The 20716-nt window shown below is 43.0% G+C and overlaps 1 protein-coding gene across 4 annotated transcripts in view; it reads left to right on the forward strand.

The window, feature by feature from the left end:
• Nucleotides 1–20716, forward strand: part of foxp2 (forkhead box P2) — a 104224-nt gene that overhangs the window by 24424 nt on the left and 59084 nt on the right. The window contains exon 4 of one of the 4 annotated variants that reach the window (XM_046072070.1): nucleotides 17108–17294. The exons of the other annotated variants lie outside the window; for them this stretch is intronic. Within the exon in view, the coding sequence (XP_045928026.1) occupies nucleotides 17118–17294 (177 nt within the window). The 5' untranslated portion in view covers nucleotides 17108–17117. The remainder of the gene's footprint in view (nucleotides 1–17107; nucleotides 17295–20716) is intronic. 4 annotated transcript variants of the gene reach the window in all.

Genomic DNA, 20716 nt, shown 5'->3' on the forward strand with positions numbered 1-20716 from the left:
CTAAGTTCCGCTTAACTTGTTGCTGAAATAGTTTCTCGTTTTCAAGAAAATTGCAATGCGCCAAGTCTCAAGAAGTGTATCTGGGAATCTTCCCTGAAGGAAAAATTGCCACTTGCATACTTGTCTTTGACCAAAGTGAAGTCCTCACCCACTCCAGGGGAACATGTGCTGTTTAGGAAGATATAAAGGAGTAATTTTATTACTCGGTACATCTCTCCTCAGAAGCCATTTCATTTCTCCTTTCAGCCTCCACAGAAGCCTTTATTTGATCTCATATTCCGGAGTATGACTGCCTCAAACCGGTCGGACTCCGTTTATTTTCATTTGGAAAACACATTTAGCATTGGAGGGGTGGCAGAGGATGGAAGTGGAGAGCAAGGGGTTGTGGTGTGGAAGGGACTGTAGCAAGTTTCTCTATCACATGTTAATGTCCTCCTGCAGGGCTTTTTCACTGTGCCTGATTGTTGGGCGCCAAACTATTTCGTTCTCTCAACTTGATCAGTGTGACTTCTTTCAGTGTAATCAAGAAAAATGTTTCAGCTATGTCCACGTGTAGTCCTCTCTCCCTCACAAATACTTCCTCTCAAATAACTGTTAAGTTTGCATCCATACAGTGAAATTGATACAGCTGGATACCGTTTACGCAATGCTTTGAAACTACAGATCATTGGAAAAGTGTGCCATTTATTGGGCAGCCCACTTAGGCAGCCCAGATGTAGCTGGTCACTTGAGAGGGAGACGTCCTCATAAACTCTAAGCCTTTTAGAGCGGGCACAACACCCAACTTTAGAGTCAAAATTAACCCAAACCTTTTCTAAGCTCCACATCTTTGGCTCTTTACTAAATCCTGAACCAGTGCAGCTGTCTGGAGGAGCCCGAACTGTACATGAAGTCCCACATTTCCTGAAACTCCCCCTCTTTCTTATTTATCAGTGTCTCTGTCTGTCTGCAGCACCTATATCCTCTCCAGCCTGCGCCTGGTGACAGCACAATGAAAACATTTTTGTGAAAAGTGTCGTTTCAGTGCTCCGGAAGTCCCGCTCACCTAAATAGTTCCTTCTCTACGTCTTGTCTGTTTCTGTTGTCTTTTTTTTGTGGGTGGGGGGTTCTGAGCCTCCACTGGGCTCAGTTTCACACAATAAATTACCTCCAGATGTAATTCCTATCCCCCGCCCTTCACCCTCAAATTAGTGGCTAGTAAAAATTAGGTTTGAATTAGCCACGGTGTGGTGAATAGGAGAGTCTGAAATTTCCACATAATGAGTTTATTATTCTTTGCTGGAATTCCTTTTTTCTGAATTAATTTGATCAGCGGTTTTTAGGTGTTATTGGTGTCTAGTTGAATGGTGTTTAAGTCATGAATGGATAGCCACTGTGTCAGCAGTAAGTCAGAAGGCCGAGGTAATCGGAGGACTCCGCTCTCCAACACAAGAACAGAAAAACACCACGTCTCAACAGCTTGTGGAGATAATTCCCAAACTTTCAAATTCATGGTCAGTGTTTAATTTTTCCGTCATCCCGCATGGAAGTATTTTTCATTGCTACTTGTGAATGCATTGACAGGATTCCTTGGACCTTAGATAGTGGTTGTTGCATAGCATATACAGGTGTTGTGCTCTTTTGACTGCCAGTGGAGCTTGTCTTGCTGCCATTCAACTGTGTAGCCACGGTTCTGGGAATGATAATCTCTTTGGCAGAGCTGTGGGATCCTCAGACACTACAGATCACTTTCATAAATGGGTTTTATATTCATCCCTAACAGGAAATGTGAATGCGTGAAACGACTATTGTATCTCACTTTTTTTTTTTTTACCTGTTCCTTCATCTCAATGACAGTCTCAGTGGCCAGGAACATTAAAAAACAACAACTCAGTAGCATGTACTTTTCCCTTAGACGGTATCTAATTTAAACTGCAGCCGCCCTTACTATATGATAATATCTACTACTGTGAAGAAAGGGAAGTTGTCTGCCATGCTCTTCTCTTTCATCTAATTCCAATCTGCTGTATAACAGGTAAACTGCTGTGAGCCGCACTTGCTTGTTTAAATTTACCCGGCTCAGCCAAGCCTTTGATTTCAGCAACTCGTTTAATTCAAATGCGCTTTTGAAGAAAAGGTTTTTTTTTTTTTTGTTTTGTTTTTTTTATTTTAGAAGGGGGGTTGAGCAGAGGGGGCACAGAAGGGCCAATTTAACGTGGAGTGTCTGTTGCTAGTCTACCAGCTCCTTCATTTCAAGAGGCCCGGTCAGCTTGAACTGTCTGACTTCTGTCATTTCGATCTCTTTTTATTTTTCTGCTGTAATGTATACTTTAATTCCCTCCCGCCTGCTGTCTGTGTGTAGCAGCGACGTTGGCAGAAGCAGCTGGAGGGGAGGTGCAGGTATCATTAAGCCTTGGAGAGGCACAAGCGGAACGCTGCTGAGTGCTATACGTGGCTCCTTGCAGCGTGTGTTGATCTTACAGGGCCCGGTGAATGTACAGCCTGGTTTATTTTGAATAGGAATCTGAGGCCGGGCTTGGCCACAGAGTCCTACCCACCACCACCACTACCACCACCTACCCCACCCCCTAGGCTGCTTACTCGGGCTGTTGATATTGAGTCAAGCAAACACTCTCTCAGGGATGTCCTGTTGGGCACTCAGCCAAAGTCGCAAATGGAAGTCACATGTGGAGACTCCCAGAGGAAGGCAATGAGGCCTCAATTCACACCCCTTCATTTTTTTCCCTTGTATAAGTTTTATTAAAAGCTGTACTTATATACATAATAGCTCTTTTGTAGACCAAATGACCAAGCCTTACATTTGTCTTCTTCACTGATTAAGAAATTGTATATTTCCTAAAATAATGGCTTTTTCTTCAAACAACAGACAAAACAAAATCACCATATTTATTATTGTGATTGCAGTAATCAGTCCCCTCTCTACCTTCATTCACTGCTCTCATTTTTTTGCACTAAAATACATATGCAAATATATTTGGACACTGTCATTATCAGCCACTTAATAGGCATTTCATTAGGGATTTCTGAATGCACGGTGCAAGGCAAGTTGCCATGGATACCCTGGTGCTTAAGTACAGTATATTAAAATGGTGCTGCCTTCCAACCACTTATATAATCACCGGTCCATAATGGTCCCTGCTCTCTGGCCGTAAGCAACGTATCGTGTGATCAACATTGCCCAGGACTAAAAAGAGCCCTACTCCCTCATTATGCCTTATTTGTTTTTTTTTATTTATTTATTTGTGGGCAGGACTAAGTGAAGTGACTAAGATGAATTTGTGCTTGTGGAACATTTGTGTGACATCTAACAAATGGTGCTGATGTCTGTGTGCTCTGTTTCACATGTGCGGTTGTTCAGCTCTGTGGAAACATGGGTTATTGCTGTGTGGGAGTTGCTAAGGGGCAGTTGAGCATATTTTAGCATAAGTAACATCAATTCATTTTGGCCAACCGGCTCTTAAATGTGAGAATGGACGAGGCAGAAGGGAAGTCAAATGGATAACCTCCAAATGCAAAGTGAACATCATTGATGTTCTTGGCACTCAAGTTCGAGTAAATACTGAACACACTCACAGTCAGAGAAAAGCCGCAAAGTCTGTTTCTCTCTGCACCATTTTCTTTGTCTTTTGTGCTCGTTCTACGTGTGTATATTTAAAAGGTCATACATGCTTTTATTTAAACACATACTAAGGGTTTCTCCTTTTCTGAATGTCACTCATTTCTATCATTAGCGTGCAAGTTTTAGACTAATGGTTGTTAAAGGGTTAACAAAGTGATTCACATGGGTGAAGGCTGGGCTGCTACTGACTGACAAACCTTATGGCAGTGCATCTACATTGGTGCTGAAGTGATTGTGGCAGAATTGACGAGGGAAACCGCTGTGATGGGCGCTTGACTTTGTCTAATGCCCCAGAGGCAATGCACTTCACGGTGGCTTTAATAGAAAATTAGTAGTTGGTGGTAGTGTGTCTGTGTGTAAACTGTGAAAATGATAGCAGTGCCGGGAGACGGGAGGCGACATTAGTCGCCGTCGTCGTCACAGCGTTGCACTGCATCAGAGATCCACTGCTCCCCCACTGCTGCTGCTGCTGCCAGGGTTGGTAACCAGCTGCTGCCACCATCACCCCTCCCCACTGTACCCACTACACATGTCTATCTCCTCCACCACCCCCCCCCCCCCCCCCCCCCCCCCCCCCCCCCCCTTCTGTTTCTCCTTTCACTGTTCTGCTGCCACCACGTCAAGACGCTAGTGGGCCTGTTCGTCTCCGTTGACCTTGGCAGCAGAAAGCACAGGAAGAAGAGACATAGAGAATAAATACCTGAAGGGAGGAGGCACACAGTTGTCACAGATGTGTAGAAATAGGCATAGCATTCCCCCTAGTGAAGCAAATGTTTCTAAGGCCGCGGGCCTCTTGTTTGTCTTTTTCAGTGAGGCACTCTGAGTAGTTTATTAAAGGGGCTAAAGGAGCTTTCTTGCCTGAAGCCGTTAACGCTGAAAGAGAAATGGGAGAAATTACTGGCATAATGTGGATGCTGAGAGCAATTAACAGCAGTTGTTTAATGTTAGCCCCCTTTGCCTCTCCCTGTCGCTGTGTTTTCGCTCTTGCTTGCTTTTGCACTCTTGTCACCCCCAACCCACCCACCCCCACGCCCTTTCTCTCACTTGGTTCAACTCCCACTGTCTCTCTTACTCTGCCATGATTGTTTAGTGTTTACCCTCCCTGCTTCACAGCTCAGACGGTGGACACTAATTAAAATGCTACATCTTTTGGTTTGTGTTGGTCTCTAAATAATTATATCATATAGCTGAAATATGCTCCAGCGGAGCCTGGGAGATAATGTGATATTCAGAGCCTGTTAAATCATGCCAGTGCACTGCTCAGAGCTGTGAGTTCAAGTGGTCTTTACCCCGCGTTAGGGGCTACATCTTTTTCCTAAATAAATCTGTCATAGTTGCCCTTGGTGCCTCTCTTTAAAACATAAAAGTTCTTGCACTCTCTATAACCCCATTCTGTGGCTGCCTGTATGCATGCTTGTGTGTGTCTGTTAGTGTATAACTATGAATTTTAGAGTTGCATCTCTGCCAGATTTAGGTGTGTGTGTATTTGATTATGTGTATATGGCACAAACATATGTAAAAAACAAAACAAAAAAAAAAAGTCCCCTCTTGTATAAAATCTCTCAGGCCCATGTGGCAGAGCGAGCTGGTGGCAGATGGACTGGCTTTCTGCATCTGCTGTGTGCAGACTGGGGGCTTTGTACTGCTCTCTCCTGGGGAAGACGGAGCCTTTCTTCTTGCCAGTAGATTCCTGTCTGTTGGAGCAACTAAGAAAAACATCTGTGGCATGCGAGAAGGGGGGGGGATAGAGAGAGGGAGAGAGGAGGGAATAAAAAAATTGACAAAAGAATTGACAAACACCATTAGCCCTAAATGTTCCAGCTCATTGCCTGTTGTGCATTGTTTACAGTAGGGGGAAACATGTTGATAAATCACGTTGAGCACATCTGAGCCCAGCCCAGCTTAACTCGGCTTGCTTCAGCTTTCATCGGCTTCTTTAGCAGGCAGTGGGGCCCGGCGGTTTTTGCGGTCCCAGTTAGAGATACTGAACTAATTCATTAGGAGAGACTTGTTCAAACAGCTGAATCCTCATGTCAGACATCTGTATAGACACGTTTGCCTTTTATCAAGTGGTAAACCAAGCATTTAAAAACTGTGGCTGAGGGGAGGATTAGGGCCGTGAATGGTTTTTCAGCTTGTATGTTTCACTTCTTTTAAAAAAATTAGTTCTAATTAACACGCTGTTAAATGTCTTACCATGCTCTCTTCACTGTGTTGAGATGGTGGTTTCAGTTTGGCCGGTCTTAAAAAGGTGATAGCGTTGTTGACAAAAAAAGTTGAAATGTATCATCTTAATATTTTGTCTAACAAGAAGCATTCGACATTCGGCATGTGGAGGACTCCCTAGTTCTGAACCTTTTGTCGTCTCCCTCCCCTCTCAGATTCCTCTACAAAACGCCTCTTCTGAAGCCCCCCTTATACACATACACACAGTTACACCCCCCACCATCCCTTTGCCAACTCTCGCCACCCTCCGCCCCCTCCTCTCCGCTCCCCACGACCAGCCCCCTACCCCACCGATCAAGCCACTGGTTTTTGTGTACTATTGGTCCTCAGGCGTCAAAACAATCCAGCAGGGCTGCCTGACTTGTTTTAATTAGGCAGCACTGAAACGGCAACTGTCTCTCAGACGTGACCAGGCAGAGGTGCTCTCCCCTCGCACTACTGTAAATACCGCTGTAAATACTTCTCTGGTGATGTCTTTGACACCAAGCGTCAGCTAGTTTCTCTTTACTTTTTTTCTTTCCCCCCTTTTTCTTCCACTTTAGCTGCTTTGTTTTTTTTCTGCTTGCGGCATTTTACCCCCTCTCTTCATTTTTGATACACGCTAATGCTTCCAAGCTTCTGAGAATACTTCTTCAAATGCTTCTTACCGGGGAGAGTGGATTTCTCTCTCATTGTTTAAAAGGTAGGTTATTTTGTCTGTCACTCTTGAGCTCTCTGTTTTGCAGTCTAACTATTATTTATGACCTTGTTTGGGTGTGTACTTGTGGTATCGTAGCAGTGCTTTGTGATAGCGTGTAACTTGGTAATGCATGGATGTCATATGGCTAATTGTTTTTAAGAGCCCTATACACTCTGCCAGAGCACGGTGTGGAGGCTACCGACTGCCGCTCAGCCCTTCACTAATCCCATTCATACTCTTTACATCCACACACACAGACACACACAGACACACACAGACACACACAGACACACACAGACACACACAGACACACACACACACACACACACACACACACACACACACACAATGTGAGCTGAAAAGAAACTAGAATAGCACTAGAATAAAACACACGTACCTTTGCTGCGAATGCACCTCTCATAGTGGCGTCCTCCAGCCCTTCCTCTGTCTCCGTTTCCCCCCTCGTCTCAGAGATGACGGGTACATAGAGCAAAGTAGAGAGCCGGTCCGGCAGGTTGTGTTTAAGAGTGTGTGTTTACGTGCGTGTTCACACAAGAGAGTGAGAGAGCGAATGAGAGAGTGTTCAGGGAAGCAGATTAGAGCGAGAGTAGTGCGAGTAGCGCGAGCCGCCTGGTAAGCATGCAGCCGAGGTGCAGGGGGAGAGCCGGCGAGCATCCTGCGAGGAGTCACAGCGCTCCCCGTGTGAAGAGCCCCACACACACACACACACACACACACACACACCGTCATTCACACACAGGACCCACCCACACACACAGACTACCTACACACACAGTCGCTCTTACACATTTGCACCCAAATGCACAGAAAAACGATTCTTTCTTTATACTTACTTGCAGAAAGTACCTGATGTAATAAATATAATCAGATATGAAATCCCTAAATTAAAAGACAGCAAAATAGAGCTCTAACTAATAATTGCCTTGTCTCTCATTTCCAATAAAATGGGGAATGAAATGATACGTAGTGTTTTCCAGTAATTGTGATATATTTCATCAGTGGCAGGCATAAGAAATGATGGTCTAATTATTTCCAGTGTAGAGAGAGAAAGAAGTCATCGTGTCTCTGTCATAAATTTCCATTTTGTACACTGCCCCCCCCCCCCCCCCCCCCCCCCCCCCCCTTCCATTCACATAGGCACACACACACTGCCTTAGCAGTCCCCTCTCCCACTATTCTCTCCCCCATCTCAAGCCTTTACTATCAGGCCTGCATGTCCGACCCGCACAGGGGGCCCCGGTCGGTAATTGCCCCAGTGACAACTGGAAATGATAGAATAATTGTCAGGAGAGGCGTCTGGGCTTTCTTTTTTTTAATGGGACGAGGGTGATTTAAGTATGCATGAATGGCTTGGTGGTGGTGAGGTGGCGAGAGAAGGAAAGGAGTGAGAGAGAGAAGGAGCGCGGGGGGGACTGGAGGGGACTGGGGGGGACTATAGGCGGGCTGGGGGGGACTAGGGCGGGTTGGGGGGGGGGGGGGCTCGGAGGCTGACTTGTTTATGATGCCATCCCCCATAAACACGGCTGAAGTGATGACACAGATAGTGTTGCCTCTCCACGGGGTGACACCAGTCGACTTGCGGCTGTTGCTGCTAGACACCCTCGGCGGTGGCAGAGTCAAGCACTCTGTTCTCTGGTCAAGCTCTCTGGCACTCCTCACCTTCAGGTAAAAAAAGAAAAAAGAAAGTCAGGCAGACTCTGTCCATCCCTCCATCTATCCATCCATCATCCCTTCACTCATCAATCCTGTGTCATCCGTAGTGGGCTTCAGGCTCTTGGCTGTGTTTAATGATTGTGTTTTATTGCCGGGCTGTGTCTCCTGCCTTCCCCGCTGGTCGTCCCACTGTGTAACCGTGCAGCCGTGGTCTGCGGGCTCTGTTAATCTGCTGCTTAATTAGTGCTGATGAATGGCTCAGAGTGTGTGTGTGTGTGTGTGTGTGTGTGTGTGTGTGTGTGTGTGTGTGCATGTGTACAAGTGAGTGCGTGCGTGGGTGCACCAACGTGGCTTCATGGTGTGTGTGTGTGTGTGTGTGTGTGTGTGTGTGCATGTGACTGTGAAGTCACTCACTGTGAAATGTTCTGCTCTTGTATTAGTTGGTCAGTGTGCTCTGGTGTTTTTCAGACATTGCTTCTTGCTTGCTTAGCTAATCATTGATCATTTAAATCAAGAGGACAGGGATTCACCACTATGAATAAACAGAAATAAAAGGGGCACAGCCAGTGTATCGCCTTTCCGATAGATGGGTTGCAGATGTGTGTTTGGAGAGGACAAAGCTTTTACCTGAAGTTTGACTTATTTGTTTTTCTCCCATCTCTTGGTGTGTTAAAGAAAATCCTAAACTCTTTGGAGCAGATGTGTAGTTTGAAGAGGAGAGAGGTCACAAGACTGATGATCGGTGAAGCACTAATTATCTTTATCAAAGGCGAGTGGGATCATTTGTTTACTTAAATATTGATGAGGGTGAGCAAGGCATGGTATTGGGCTATTGTGGGCATATTATTAACATTTCATAGGGCTTTGTGCAGGAATGCGAAAGGGACTCCTCTTCATAATTTAATACCCTAATGCATAATGAGCTATGTGATTAGTTCACATGGAGAATTGGCCAAACTCCATTTTGAAGGCAGATAATTTACATTGTTCTCCAGAGTCTGGCACATAATAGGTTCTTTAGCGCAATAAAATTAAATGCTACACATTTTATATTTCAGCTTACAAATCCCCCTGGCAATATTCCGTTTTGAGTCTTCTTTTTTCAGTCTTTTTTTCCTCCTCCTTCCACGTCTGTCTTGTTCTGTTAAAAGAAAGGGGGTAAAATGAATTTTAGAAGTGTTTAACTAAAACACATGTTTACCTACATGTTTTATTTAGAATGCACACTGGCCAATTAACACTGTTCATTAGCAGAGCCGCATTATTTGTTTTGAAAGTTTAACCAATCACTTTGTTATGCTAATTGTGATGTAATTTAATTTGAGTTCCCGTAATGATGATGCCGCTATTATCCACATAAATGATGCAGTTAAGCAGCACGGCCTCATTTGCATGTGCTTGAAGGGAGAGAGGCTGAAAGGAGCCGGCTCCCGTATCACTCTGCTTTAATTTTCCACCTCTGTTCACTCCTGCCCTATGGGTCTTCCCGGCCTGTCGCTGGCTATTGATGATCAGCACTTTTATCTGAAATTTTTTTTTTAATGACAAAGGCCTTTATTTGTCTGCTAACAGATTCCTAGAACTGCAGTGTAGAGAAATTAAATATGAGACTATTAAAAAATGCAAATGATTATTTCTTAGTGTATCAAACATTAAGCAAACAATTTTGTGTAACCCCACCACACACACCTGCACACAGATACAGATACTTCTCTTTTTTATTGTTTCTGTTTTGGATGGTGGGGGTTGACTTCTTGAATTTAATATTTCCACATCAAAGTGGTGCTTTGTTTGCAATGGCTTAATTTTTAATCTGTTGATTCCAACATTATCTTGGTTTGGATATTGTTCAGATGTGGATTGAATAGCCGGGCGTGTTTTCAAAATGGGGAGGTGCGGTCAGGCAGTACACTGTCAGCCAGTCACTGTATATTTTTGTAAAATCAATTTCTTAATCCTAAGAGGAGCAGGAGTGATCCTTTCTTCCAAGCAGTTTTAAAGTCCCCAACCGGGCATGGAGAAAGTGTGACTAAGCCAGTGTTAAACACTGCCCATTATCTTTTTTTGTCATGGGCTAGACTTTGGTAATTTTCCTGTGGAAAGATTATTATTTCTCCTGACCAGTCCCCCCCTGTTATGCTCCTAATTGGTTACATAAATCTTGTCTGGTATGAATGAGGAATGTTGCGGTGTTGTCAACTGCAATCTTCACCCTTATTTACCAATTCATTAAGATCTATCGATGCAGGACTGCTGAGGGGGAATGACAACATAAATCAGAGCTGGAGACATAATGGCCCTAATCAACCAGAAATAACTGGAAACGTCACAATGAGCTATGTCTCTGTAGCTGTGCCGGCCGCGGCTGGCTCCCTGCGCCTGTCCGCTGTATCAGCAGCGCTGTGGAGAGGACCGGAGAGTCAGGCCATCCAACTGTCATTAGCTCCTCTGATTTTTCTCTTCTCACCTCGACAAGGCACCAAACCAGTGTAAAGAATTTGTCCATTTTCTCCTTTTTGTTTTCCAGCTCTTGCTCCATGTCAAAGCAGCTCAGTCCTGATCGCTTCAGTTCAGGTAGTGAATAAAACGTCTTTTCTGGGTGGAATACATCCACGCTTGAGGTCTATAAATACAGTTAGGTTGGAAGTACCCTGCATTCACCAGCGCACCTCCTCTGCTCTTGGTAAAGATGATTGGACGAGACAATGAGGCCTCCCCTCTTTTATAGGTCAATTAGCCCTGATTAGGTGGGCCGAGTTAATTAATGGAATTGGCAAATATGCAAATGAGAGCCGACTGATCAGCTTTCGTCACCATCTTGCTCACCCACAGCAGCGGGGCTGTCTCCTGCTTAAGCAGAATGAGGTGCCTGATGGGTAACGTGTAAATGATATGGGACGAGCCTAAATGCAGGAGAAAACTAGTTTCTCTCCTCCTCTTTTTCTCCGTCTGTGAGGGGCGTGCTGTGCTACAGTAATATATTTAAGAAGTTTGCATTTATTGCTTTAGTGGTATTTTTTGTTGAGCAAAGGAGATTAAATAGTCGTTAAATTAAATTTCATCTGAAAACATTTCCCCCCTTTTTTACTAAATGATTCATTGTTGATTTTAATTTAACATTTTGTTATTAGTCTACCGTGCCATTTTTTTTAAATAAGCAATAGGATAGCCCATGTTTAATAACTGTTTTGCCATTGTCATATTTCAGAGCTGGTTATATTCATATAAAATGAATTTGTATTAACATACTATCATGCACACTATTCATGAGTGCCTCTTGCATTTGATTCTAAGGAGACATTGTACAGACCATACAATTGAACATGCACTTTACACCCTTTCCTCTGGTTCTCTTTGTCGTTTTTTTCCCTTTCTGTACTCCACAAACACTGACTCTGACACACACTCACACTCCATTCAGGGACACTTACACACTGTGGCAAATAGTCTGTCTTTTATCTTATTCTGTCTCATCTCTTATTGTAAATAGAAGAGAATTAAGTTCTGAACATTCTTGACTGAATGTCTCCTATCACAGAACTACGATTTATTGTCAGCTCAAATGAAGAATTGAAATATGACTGAGGTTTTCTCAGTGTAGGGCTCATTGGACAGGAGATAACCACATTTGATTCTGTTGCTTTGAATAATGTTAATCCCTAAAAAAGCAAAGTCCATTATTCATATTCATCTCTTTTCATTTGGCCCCACTCCTGATTTTGTAAATATGATTTCTTCAGCCCCCTTTTTTCCAAAGCAATCTTTATTCACCGGTGAAACACTTTTGAAATTCCTCTATCTGAGAGCAGAAACCATTACCATACGAAGGTTTATAAGAAGTAGTCATTAATGCTCTTTTATGGTGCCCCTTTCGTGCCAAAAAGGAAGCTTTTAATTCTAAAGCACGGCAGCCTGGCTTGCCTTACTTAATCCGGGGGACTGGGCTTTGTCGAACGTAGCTTTCCAAGTGGTCGTTTTTCCGTCTCCGACTCCAAACTCACTGCTTGAAGCTATAGGCTGTAATAAACTGCTTGTGGTGTCCCTGTGCTGTGACAACTCGCAACAAGAAAAAATTACAGTACACACCCAAGTACAAACAAAACATGTCATCATAATCAAAGATTATTTCAAGGCATGCACTGATGGTATGCCTTGCATAAACGTATGCAAGGCATCTGATTAAGTTATTTAAAACTTTTTTTGCTCTCTGTTATTTGGATTCAATTCATCATTTTTAAAATGCAGTGGTTTAAGCACCATTTTTTTAAGTCAGCATATATGTGGCATTTTGATTTATTAAGCAATCTGAAGTATTGAATATGTGAGCCCTTGTCCTTGCCCAGTTACTTCTTTATTTTGTATGCATAGTAACTTATGGCAATGATGAATTAATTTCACTCAAGCACAGAATCTGTGATTATTTTAAATGGTAACCATATCTCGACTTGATCAGAGAGCTGTGAGGAGTCAGCAGAGTGTGAAATGTAATTTCTACTATTATTTTTTTTTATTTTGATCTCACAAACCAAAAGAATTCCAACCAGCCACCTGAAATGTTAACTGATAATGACGTTTGGGATCACAGGTTTACCGGTCACTTTTGTTTCCCTCTTTTCTTTTTCATCATCTTAATGAAAAATTTTTTTTGCAACTCATGCATATAAAATGAGGGAATGGAGCAGTGTTCTAGATCGAGACAGAGGAGAACATCCTCACACTGAAAATGGATAACCTAGAGACTCTGAACGAAAAACCAGTGTCAAGCCCGCTGTGTGTTAACAACATAATATGTGTGTATATGTGTGCATGTGTGTTAAATTCCCCAGTCTGTCTCCCCAGACAGTGTTGGAGCACAGCAGACAGCTGTGTATTCCCTCTAGATGGATGGCCAGTGTCATAGTGTGTGTTTACTGCACATGATAGAGCGGGAGACAGGCCAGGTAATGAGGCTACATTAAGGGCTTTTAGAGCTCGCAAACAAAGATGGAGGGCTGCTTCTTTCCCCTTTAATGATAGGTGTGTGTGTGTGTGTGTGTGTGTGTATGTGCGAAAGAGAGTGTGTGTGTGGAGGGGGGGCTGTATGAGGCAATGAAAGGCTCAATTTTCCTTACACCTTTGTTGTGTCACTTCTCAGAAGAAAGAGGAGAAATTCTCTCAATCTCTGGGCCAAATGCGTCTTCAAGACCCCTTCTCAGATTCTGTACCTGATGGAAGAGACAGATTTGCGTAGTGCGAGATTCGAGAGTAAATATTTGCTCAAGCTGAAGAGGAATAGCAAGCAAGGGTATGGTTGCACAAGGAATGAGACAAAACCTGGAGTTGGTCTGAAGCTTTGCAAATAAAGCGTCTGCCTGTGTCTATCTTTGCTTCATCAGGAAATGCCTTTCTTTTTGTTGAGCCTGCACCTTAATAAAACTGTTAGGGCCATCAGCGATCGTTGACGACAGTAAATTTAGAGAGCACAGAGTTATCTCTGTCTTTCACTATCTTTCCACCACCCCACAACCTAAACACTTCATATCACTATCATCTTCCTTCCCAAAGCTATACATCTTCAGAATTACCAGCGTATTACCAGGGCAATAACAGCCTTCCTCTCTGTTTCCGATCATGATAATAAGTAGTCTAGGTTCTCCTTCATTGGAAGATTATGGCTTGAGGAAATAGCACCAAATAGCGGGTGTGCTGAAATGCAGGACACCAGCAATTTATGGGATGTCAAACTCGCGTGCAGGCAAGCCGGCAGCCCTCACTCATGTGGCATTAAAGCTGCCTGCACTGCCGCAGATCAGCGCGTGGGCCCCAGTCGATATTGTAGCTAGGGGTGGTGTGGCTCCTTCCGACCCAGTTGGCTTAGGACAGGCTGAGCCAGGGTCAGGGCTGGTACCCCTCAGGGAGAGGGTACAGGGCACAGAGGATCTGTGGCACACACACACACACAAATATAGATGCACACATGCATACAGTCACACCCTCAGGTGCCGAGTATTGTCACTATCTGTCTCTCTTGAGTATTGTGTGTGTGTGTGTGTGTGTGTGTGACAGTTCCATCACCCCCACAGTCAGATCTGCAGCTCAGTAGCCCGCTCATCATTGCAGCCTGGCTGTGTTTCTAATTGACATTCTAATTGGCAGATTTGAATGCTGCCTTTAGATGGCTAATTAATTTATCTCACCACTGTCATTAAGGTTAAAGCACCATCTGATCTCTGCGAATAAACTTTGCATATATCTGCATTATCATTATGTTGCAGTTAGACATATTTCACAGATTTTATTTTGGAGGAGGGAGGGGAGATTATGGCACTGAGATTAAGCTGGGTAAATGGCTTTTAATGTTTGTCTTTTAAATTCAAATTATGCTTCCTAATTTAAAATTTTGTATACTCAAGCTATGAAGTCTGATTTTTTTTTTTTGGTGTTTTTTTTACCTTTTTTATACATAAGTAATCCCATATAAGTACAATAAAAGCAAATTTCATTACTTTGTTAATATCAAAGTAGCAATTTTCCTTGGACTTCCACAGCAGTTTGCATTGCATTCAGATGTTATTAAAAACCCTTATTTCCTTGTCTCATATATCTTCAAGTTTTCTGAACATTCATTGCTGGTCCAAAAAAGAAAGCAGAAAAAAAAGGAGATCCAGGCTCCATTAGAATGTTCATAAAATTGTAGTAAAGGCAATCAGACAGTCTTTCTCTGAATATTTTAAACATTGGCCATGTAAAATTTATGCCTAATTTGAATACTTATTAGCCGGCTGATCTCGGCTGTAGCCTTGAGTTTCTTATGCTGAGATTCATCACCGGATTGGATGTCACATTGTGCCAGTCTTCCCCCTCCACCACCACCACCACCACCTTCCTCCCTCCCTCCCTCACCACCACCACCTTCCTCCCTCCTACTCACTCTCCTTTTCTCTCTCTTTCACTCTCATTCTTTTCATCTGTCTCTCTCCATCACCCCCCCCTTTCCCTCGCTGCTCATCTCTCTCTCTCTCTCTCTCTCTCTCTCTCTCTCTCTCTCTCTCTCTCTCTCTCTCTCTCTCTCTCTCTCTATCTCTATCTCTCTCTCTCTGTGTGTGTCTCTCTCCATCAGTAGTGAGCGGTGCGGTGTTAAACAGGGGCCTGTTTGTTCACAAGCACGCCTTGTCCTGGCCTCTTCCCTATTTACTTGTGTCCCGGGCAGCTGTCGCCCTGCTCTGTGTAACAGCTCAGCCCTGTTTGTTCTCCCTGCCTGGATCCTGTTTATCCTGGCTGTGGACATCCTTTAAGGCCTGTCCTGTATCTGCCCCTCTTCAAACATACACACACACACTCACACAAGCACACCCCCAAACACATAGAAGGACATGTACACACTTCTATTAAAATGGTATTTACTGGCCAAAGAACACACATGTGGGCTGGGCACAAATGCTCATAAAAACACATGCACACACACAATCATGATCATCATTCAACCCTCTTTGGTTGCCTGAATGTGGAATATCTGGCATTAGGTTGCTCTTGCACTTTTTAAAAAAACCTTTAAAATATGTGTTTTAAAATGTGAAAGTGACAAAACTGCCGTTAAAACAGGATTTTTTCCATCATTTAAAACATGAATTCACTAAAATTTTCTCAAATTTCAATTTTAAATATTAAAAATAACCATTTTTCCAAATAGAGACAGCCCAAAATGCATAATTCTGAAGTGCATTGTGAGGTGCCATTTGTTGGGTCTGAGTGTCTTTTATTTATTGTGAGAATGTCGAGTAATGTTGGTAGGGCTCCTTTCTGTCCTAGTGAAGGTACAGAGCATTAAATGTAGGAGAAAATGATAAAACATTTATTACTGGAGAGAGAGAAGGTAATATGCATAATTTATGCAGTTTTTAGCACAATCATTAGTGATATTCGTGATAGATTTTTTTTTTTTCCCCTTTTCTTCCCTCATTTTTTCTCTTTCACCAGTTTTCCATATCTAATAGATGCTGCGACAATTAATTCAATGTCCAATATTTATTTACTGTTAAATTTTTTGTCTTACACTGTAGATCTCCCATCACAAAGTTTGATTGCAGCTCAAAATTGGTTTGTCTATTTTTTTTTGTTTTTTTTTAAATGTCACAAAATGAAGGAAAATATATGGTGTGATTAAAGAAGGGGGAAAGGGGAATAAATCCAATGAATGACACATGAGCATCCTGCCTCTTTGGAAGCCTGTGAGGCAGATTTTATTTAGCTACAGCAAAGATGACAAACACATAATAGTGTTCATCACCAGCCCTACACCATGTGATTTGGTGCTTCCTCCTCCCCACCACCCAATTTTAATTTTGCATGATTAGCTTTGCGTCATTAGGCAGCTTCATTCAGATGCGACACACAGTGAAAATCTGACAGCTTCAAGACGGCAAATATTTTAGGACGAGTGCTTGTGTTTCTGTCTGTGTAGCCTTGCTGTCCTAAAGTGTGAGGGAGATATTAAGAATTAAGCGTATACTCATTTTTGTATCACATATTTGTGCAAGCATATTTTTTATTTCCTACAAATGTATTTTTTATTAAAAATGATGACAAAATTATCCAACTTTTTTTCTTAAAGACAGGTGCTTACATTTATGCCCAAATTTTAGTGGATAACAACATTTGCCACATTTAGGCACCCCTCCCATTTTAAATAGCACCAGGACATGCATCTCTTTGTATTGCTTCATTTACACAATGAATGCATAATTGCTCCTCCTGCATCCCCCCCTTCTCTTTTCCCCCCTCCCTCTTCTTTAAATGCTTTAATTTGCAGAGGGGGACTGAGGGCTTGATAATGGTAGCGTAAAAAAAAAAAAAAAAAGAAAAAATAGGAGGGAAAAAGGGGGGAATTGTAACAAGAAGAGCCCTAACCGGTGCCTCTTAATCACTTCTAGGTTTTAAATCATGATGATGCAGGAGTCGGCCACAGAGACAATAAGCAACAGTTCAATGAGTCAAAATGGAATGAGCACCCTAAGCAGCAGCCAATTAGAGGCTGGCAGTAGAGATGGGAGATCAAGCGCTGGTGACACGAGCAGCGAAGTAAGCACAGTCGAGCTGCTGCATCTGCAACAACAGCAGGTAAGTTGTATTTCTCCCCCGTCTCGTCTCTCTGCCGCTCTCTCTCTCTCTCACTCTGTTTTCCCCTCGCTCTCCCACTCTGCTCTGCTCTCTTCTCAGGCAGCGCTGGGGTTTTCTACATAGGCAGGAGGCACAATGAAATATTATGCTGTTTGTATTTATATATTTTTGTGTGTGTGTGTGTGTTTTTTAGTACATGGGGAAAAAGCATTGTTTATATAATCGCTGTTTGTGTTCTTGGTAAATTTTTTGGGTAGTTTGTTGTGCAGTCGGCATGTTTGCCTGAAGCTTTTTGCCTGTAGAGTGATGAAAATGTTTAGCAGTGACTGATTTTAGTTGGTTATAGATTTTGTTGTGGTTTTTGTGTTGGCATTTCATTTTGCCTTTATAGCAAGGTTGTTGAAGCCGTGTGTGAGAGAGAGAGAGAGAGAGAGAGAGAGTGTGTGTGCATGTAAGAGACACACTCCCCGAGAGATAGACAGAGAAAGGAAAGAATGTGTGTGTTGAAGCATCATACAGAGCTGTTAGGTGTGTGTGTGTGTGTGTGTGTGTGTGTGTGTGTGTCATGGCAGAGCTGTATCCACCAGAGGGCCTCCTAACTCGACAGTAGTTGGAGGCTCACACGCAGATACTGACGCTCTAACCATAGACCCACCAGCAGCAGAGAAACCTTTGACCGGGACACTTTTGAAGAGTGAATTGCGTGCAATCTCGCTGTTTCACATTCCCTCAACCAGAAAGTAATTTAGATTTTTTTTAAACCACACTTTTAGATAATTTTGACTTGGTAATATTATTCCCTTCTGTTGGTTTTTTATTCTTTTGATTTCCCTGAATTGTTTTGGTTGGAGGCACCATTAACTAATCCCAAATATGTGATGCTCCACTTTCATTCTCTGGTCCTTCTTCATATCCATGTTTCATTGTACTTGCTCTATTCTTCTCAGTCCAAGCAAGTTGAGGCTGAATGAACTGCAGGGGGGTGTGGGAGTTGGTGGTTTGGGGGCAGGAGTTGTGAAAGTCAGTCACCAGCAGAGTAAAAGAGTCAAGTGTCTCTCGTGTCTTTTCACGGTGAATGATGGCTTTGACAGTTTGCCAAAAGAGCAGTGGGAGATGAGGTCAGAGGGCCATGCTTTGGGGTGGATGGGGGACAACGCCGCGGGTATGTAATGATGCGTGCTGTCCTTTTACGTTTGATGGCAGTTTTCATGCAAGCGTGCATTTGTGTGTGTGTGTGTGTGTGTGTGTGTGTGTGTGTGTGTGTGTGTGTGTGTGTGTGTGTGTGTACTTTTGGAGGCAGCTGAAAGCCTGTGGTCAGTTTGGTGATGGCTATACAATAGATGTGTTTCTGTGTGTCTGCATCTGTATGTGCGCAGAGGGGGCATGTCCTGCAGGCTCCTCCCAATACTGCCTCTTCCATACCCCCATCCCGTCTCAACCCCCATCCTCCCTCCACAGCACAACCCCAGCCAAGGGTCGTGCTGGTGGCTGCAGTGGCATCATAGCACAGTGGCCTTGGCCCCCCCACCATTTATCACCACTCTGACACACACACACACACACACACCCCTGATTGGGGTCAATTCTCTCCCTCTCTCAGTCATCACTCTTTTACATTTGAAGGTGCTGGGTAGAGGACTGCTTTCTATCTGTGTTGATACTCTCTGCAGACAGAGGGTTACATAGAAAGAGATAGAGAGCAGGATAAGAAGATACTGTTTAACAGTTGTTGCAGAGCATCCCACTTTAATGCATTACATTGCTCTAGAAAGCATTCTTCTTTTTTTTTTACCCTTTTTATTTTAGGTTTTATTTTTAGTATTTTGTATTACAACTCATTTTAAATGCTGTAAAATAAAAAAGTGTAAATAACAAAATGATAAAATGTTTTGTGAGTTTTATTTCTTTAAACATTTAGAGATCTAATATGTGACAACATTACTATGATTAGTGACATTACTGACATAAGCAGAGAAAAGTGAATGCGACTGTGTGTATGTAAATATAAACTCAGTAAGTCGACTAAAAACAAAGACGCTGTGGCGTGAACAAAAAGCCCGACAGCACTGAGAGAGAAACGCGGCGTAAGCATAAAGTGTCTAGTTAAGTCTCTTGGATGGACGTACGGCTAAGAGCTCGGGGTGGGGGGGGGGGGGGGGGGGGGGGGTTGGGGGGGTTGTGTGTGACAGTGTGCGCCTCGCAAAGAGGCCAGCCCAAGCCTTCTCCCAGCCCAGAGACAGACACATTGAAATGAGCAGTCCAGCTAACAGGTCTCTGGAGGCTTTTTAAAACAGAGGCCCTGTGCTGTTAACTTCACACACACTTCCTGTGGTGCGCTCACTGCATCTCTTCGGAGAGCAAAATTTAGTTTTTTTTTTTTTTTTTTTGCAGCGCTATTTTGCAGTTCTTAGTGTGCTCATCTGAAGAAGGCAATGTTGTGAATGACTGTGTGTGTGTGTGCGCATATGAAGCATGCATTTGTGTGGTCATATATTCATGCGTCCATCCATGCCCGTTTTTTTCTTTTTTGCACCTGTGTGCAGCTAAAAAATTCCAGTCCACGTCTGCTCGGAGTCCATTTTAAAGGAAGGCTGTTGGGTGTAATTTTCCACCCATATTTGGAATGACATTGAGTGGTCCGGTGGGTACAGAAGCTCCAGTCTCTCATCACGCTGCTGGGGGGATGATTAATAATAAGCACTGATGAATTCTCCACTGTCCCTGTGGGTTCTGCCATTACCTAGCAGCTCCAAAATACCACCTGCAGCTATAATTAGAAAAGCAGCATCTTAAGGTGTCGTCGCCTTAGATTCGGCCAAAGGCTTATAGGACACAGATCAAGACCAAGTTACACAGGAGCAATTTTACCATATTTAAATATTGATCTTTTTTTTCCTCTAACAAAGCAAATAATGCGCTTGTTTATATTTGACTGCAAATCCTATATATATTCTGTTTGTACAGGTCATTGTGTTCAATGTGAAAGCCACACACTCCGTTATCCATGTATCTGAATAATAACCATAGTGTCACAATTGAATTTCCAGCCCCTAATTTCTGTCAGGGTTTCATCACCCCATTCCCAAGGTTGTCTAAATAGACCTAATTTGATTTGAGATCACAGATTAGATACCCACTGTATCTGATTGCAATTTGCCAGCTGCAGATATGTATCAGAGCAAATGATGAATGTTGCACAGCCCTAATTACTATGCTAAAATGACTATAAAAGCTCCCTTGTTTAAAAAAAGAAGAAGAGCAAAATTGTGCTGAGCTCATATATCCTATCAATTTATCATTGGCATTAGTCAGTCTTTTCTGTTTTAATATTAGATGCTGTTATGTATGTACATGGAGCTATGCATCGATCTTTGGATCTATACCATAATGTCCCATAATGAGCCCTGTTAGTTGATTACAGT

Source organism: Micropterus dolomieu, linkage group LG16, assembly GCF_021292245.1.
Source record: "Micropterus dolomieu isolate WLL.071019.BEF.003 ecotype Adirondacks linkage group LG16, ASM2129224v1, whole genome shotgun sequence".
NCBI classification, from domain to species: domain Eukaryota; kingdom Metazoa; phylum Chordata; class Actinopteri; order Centrarchiformes; family Centrarchidae; genus Micropterus; species Micropterus dolomieu.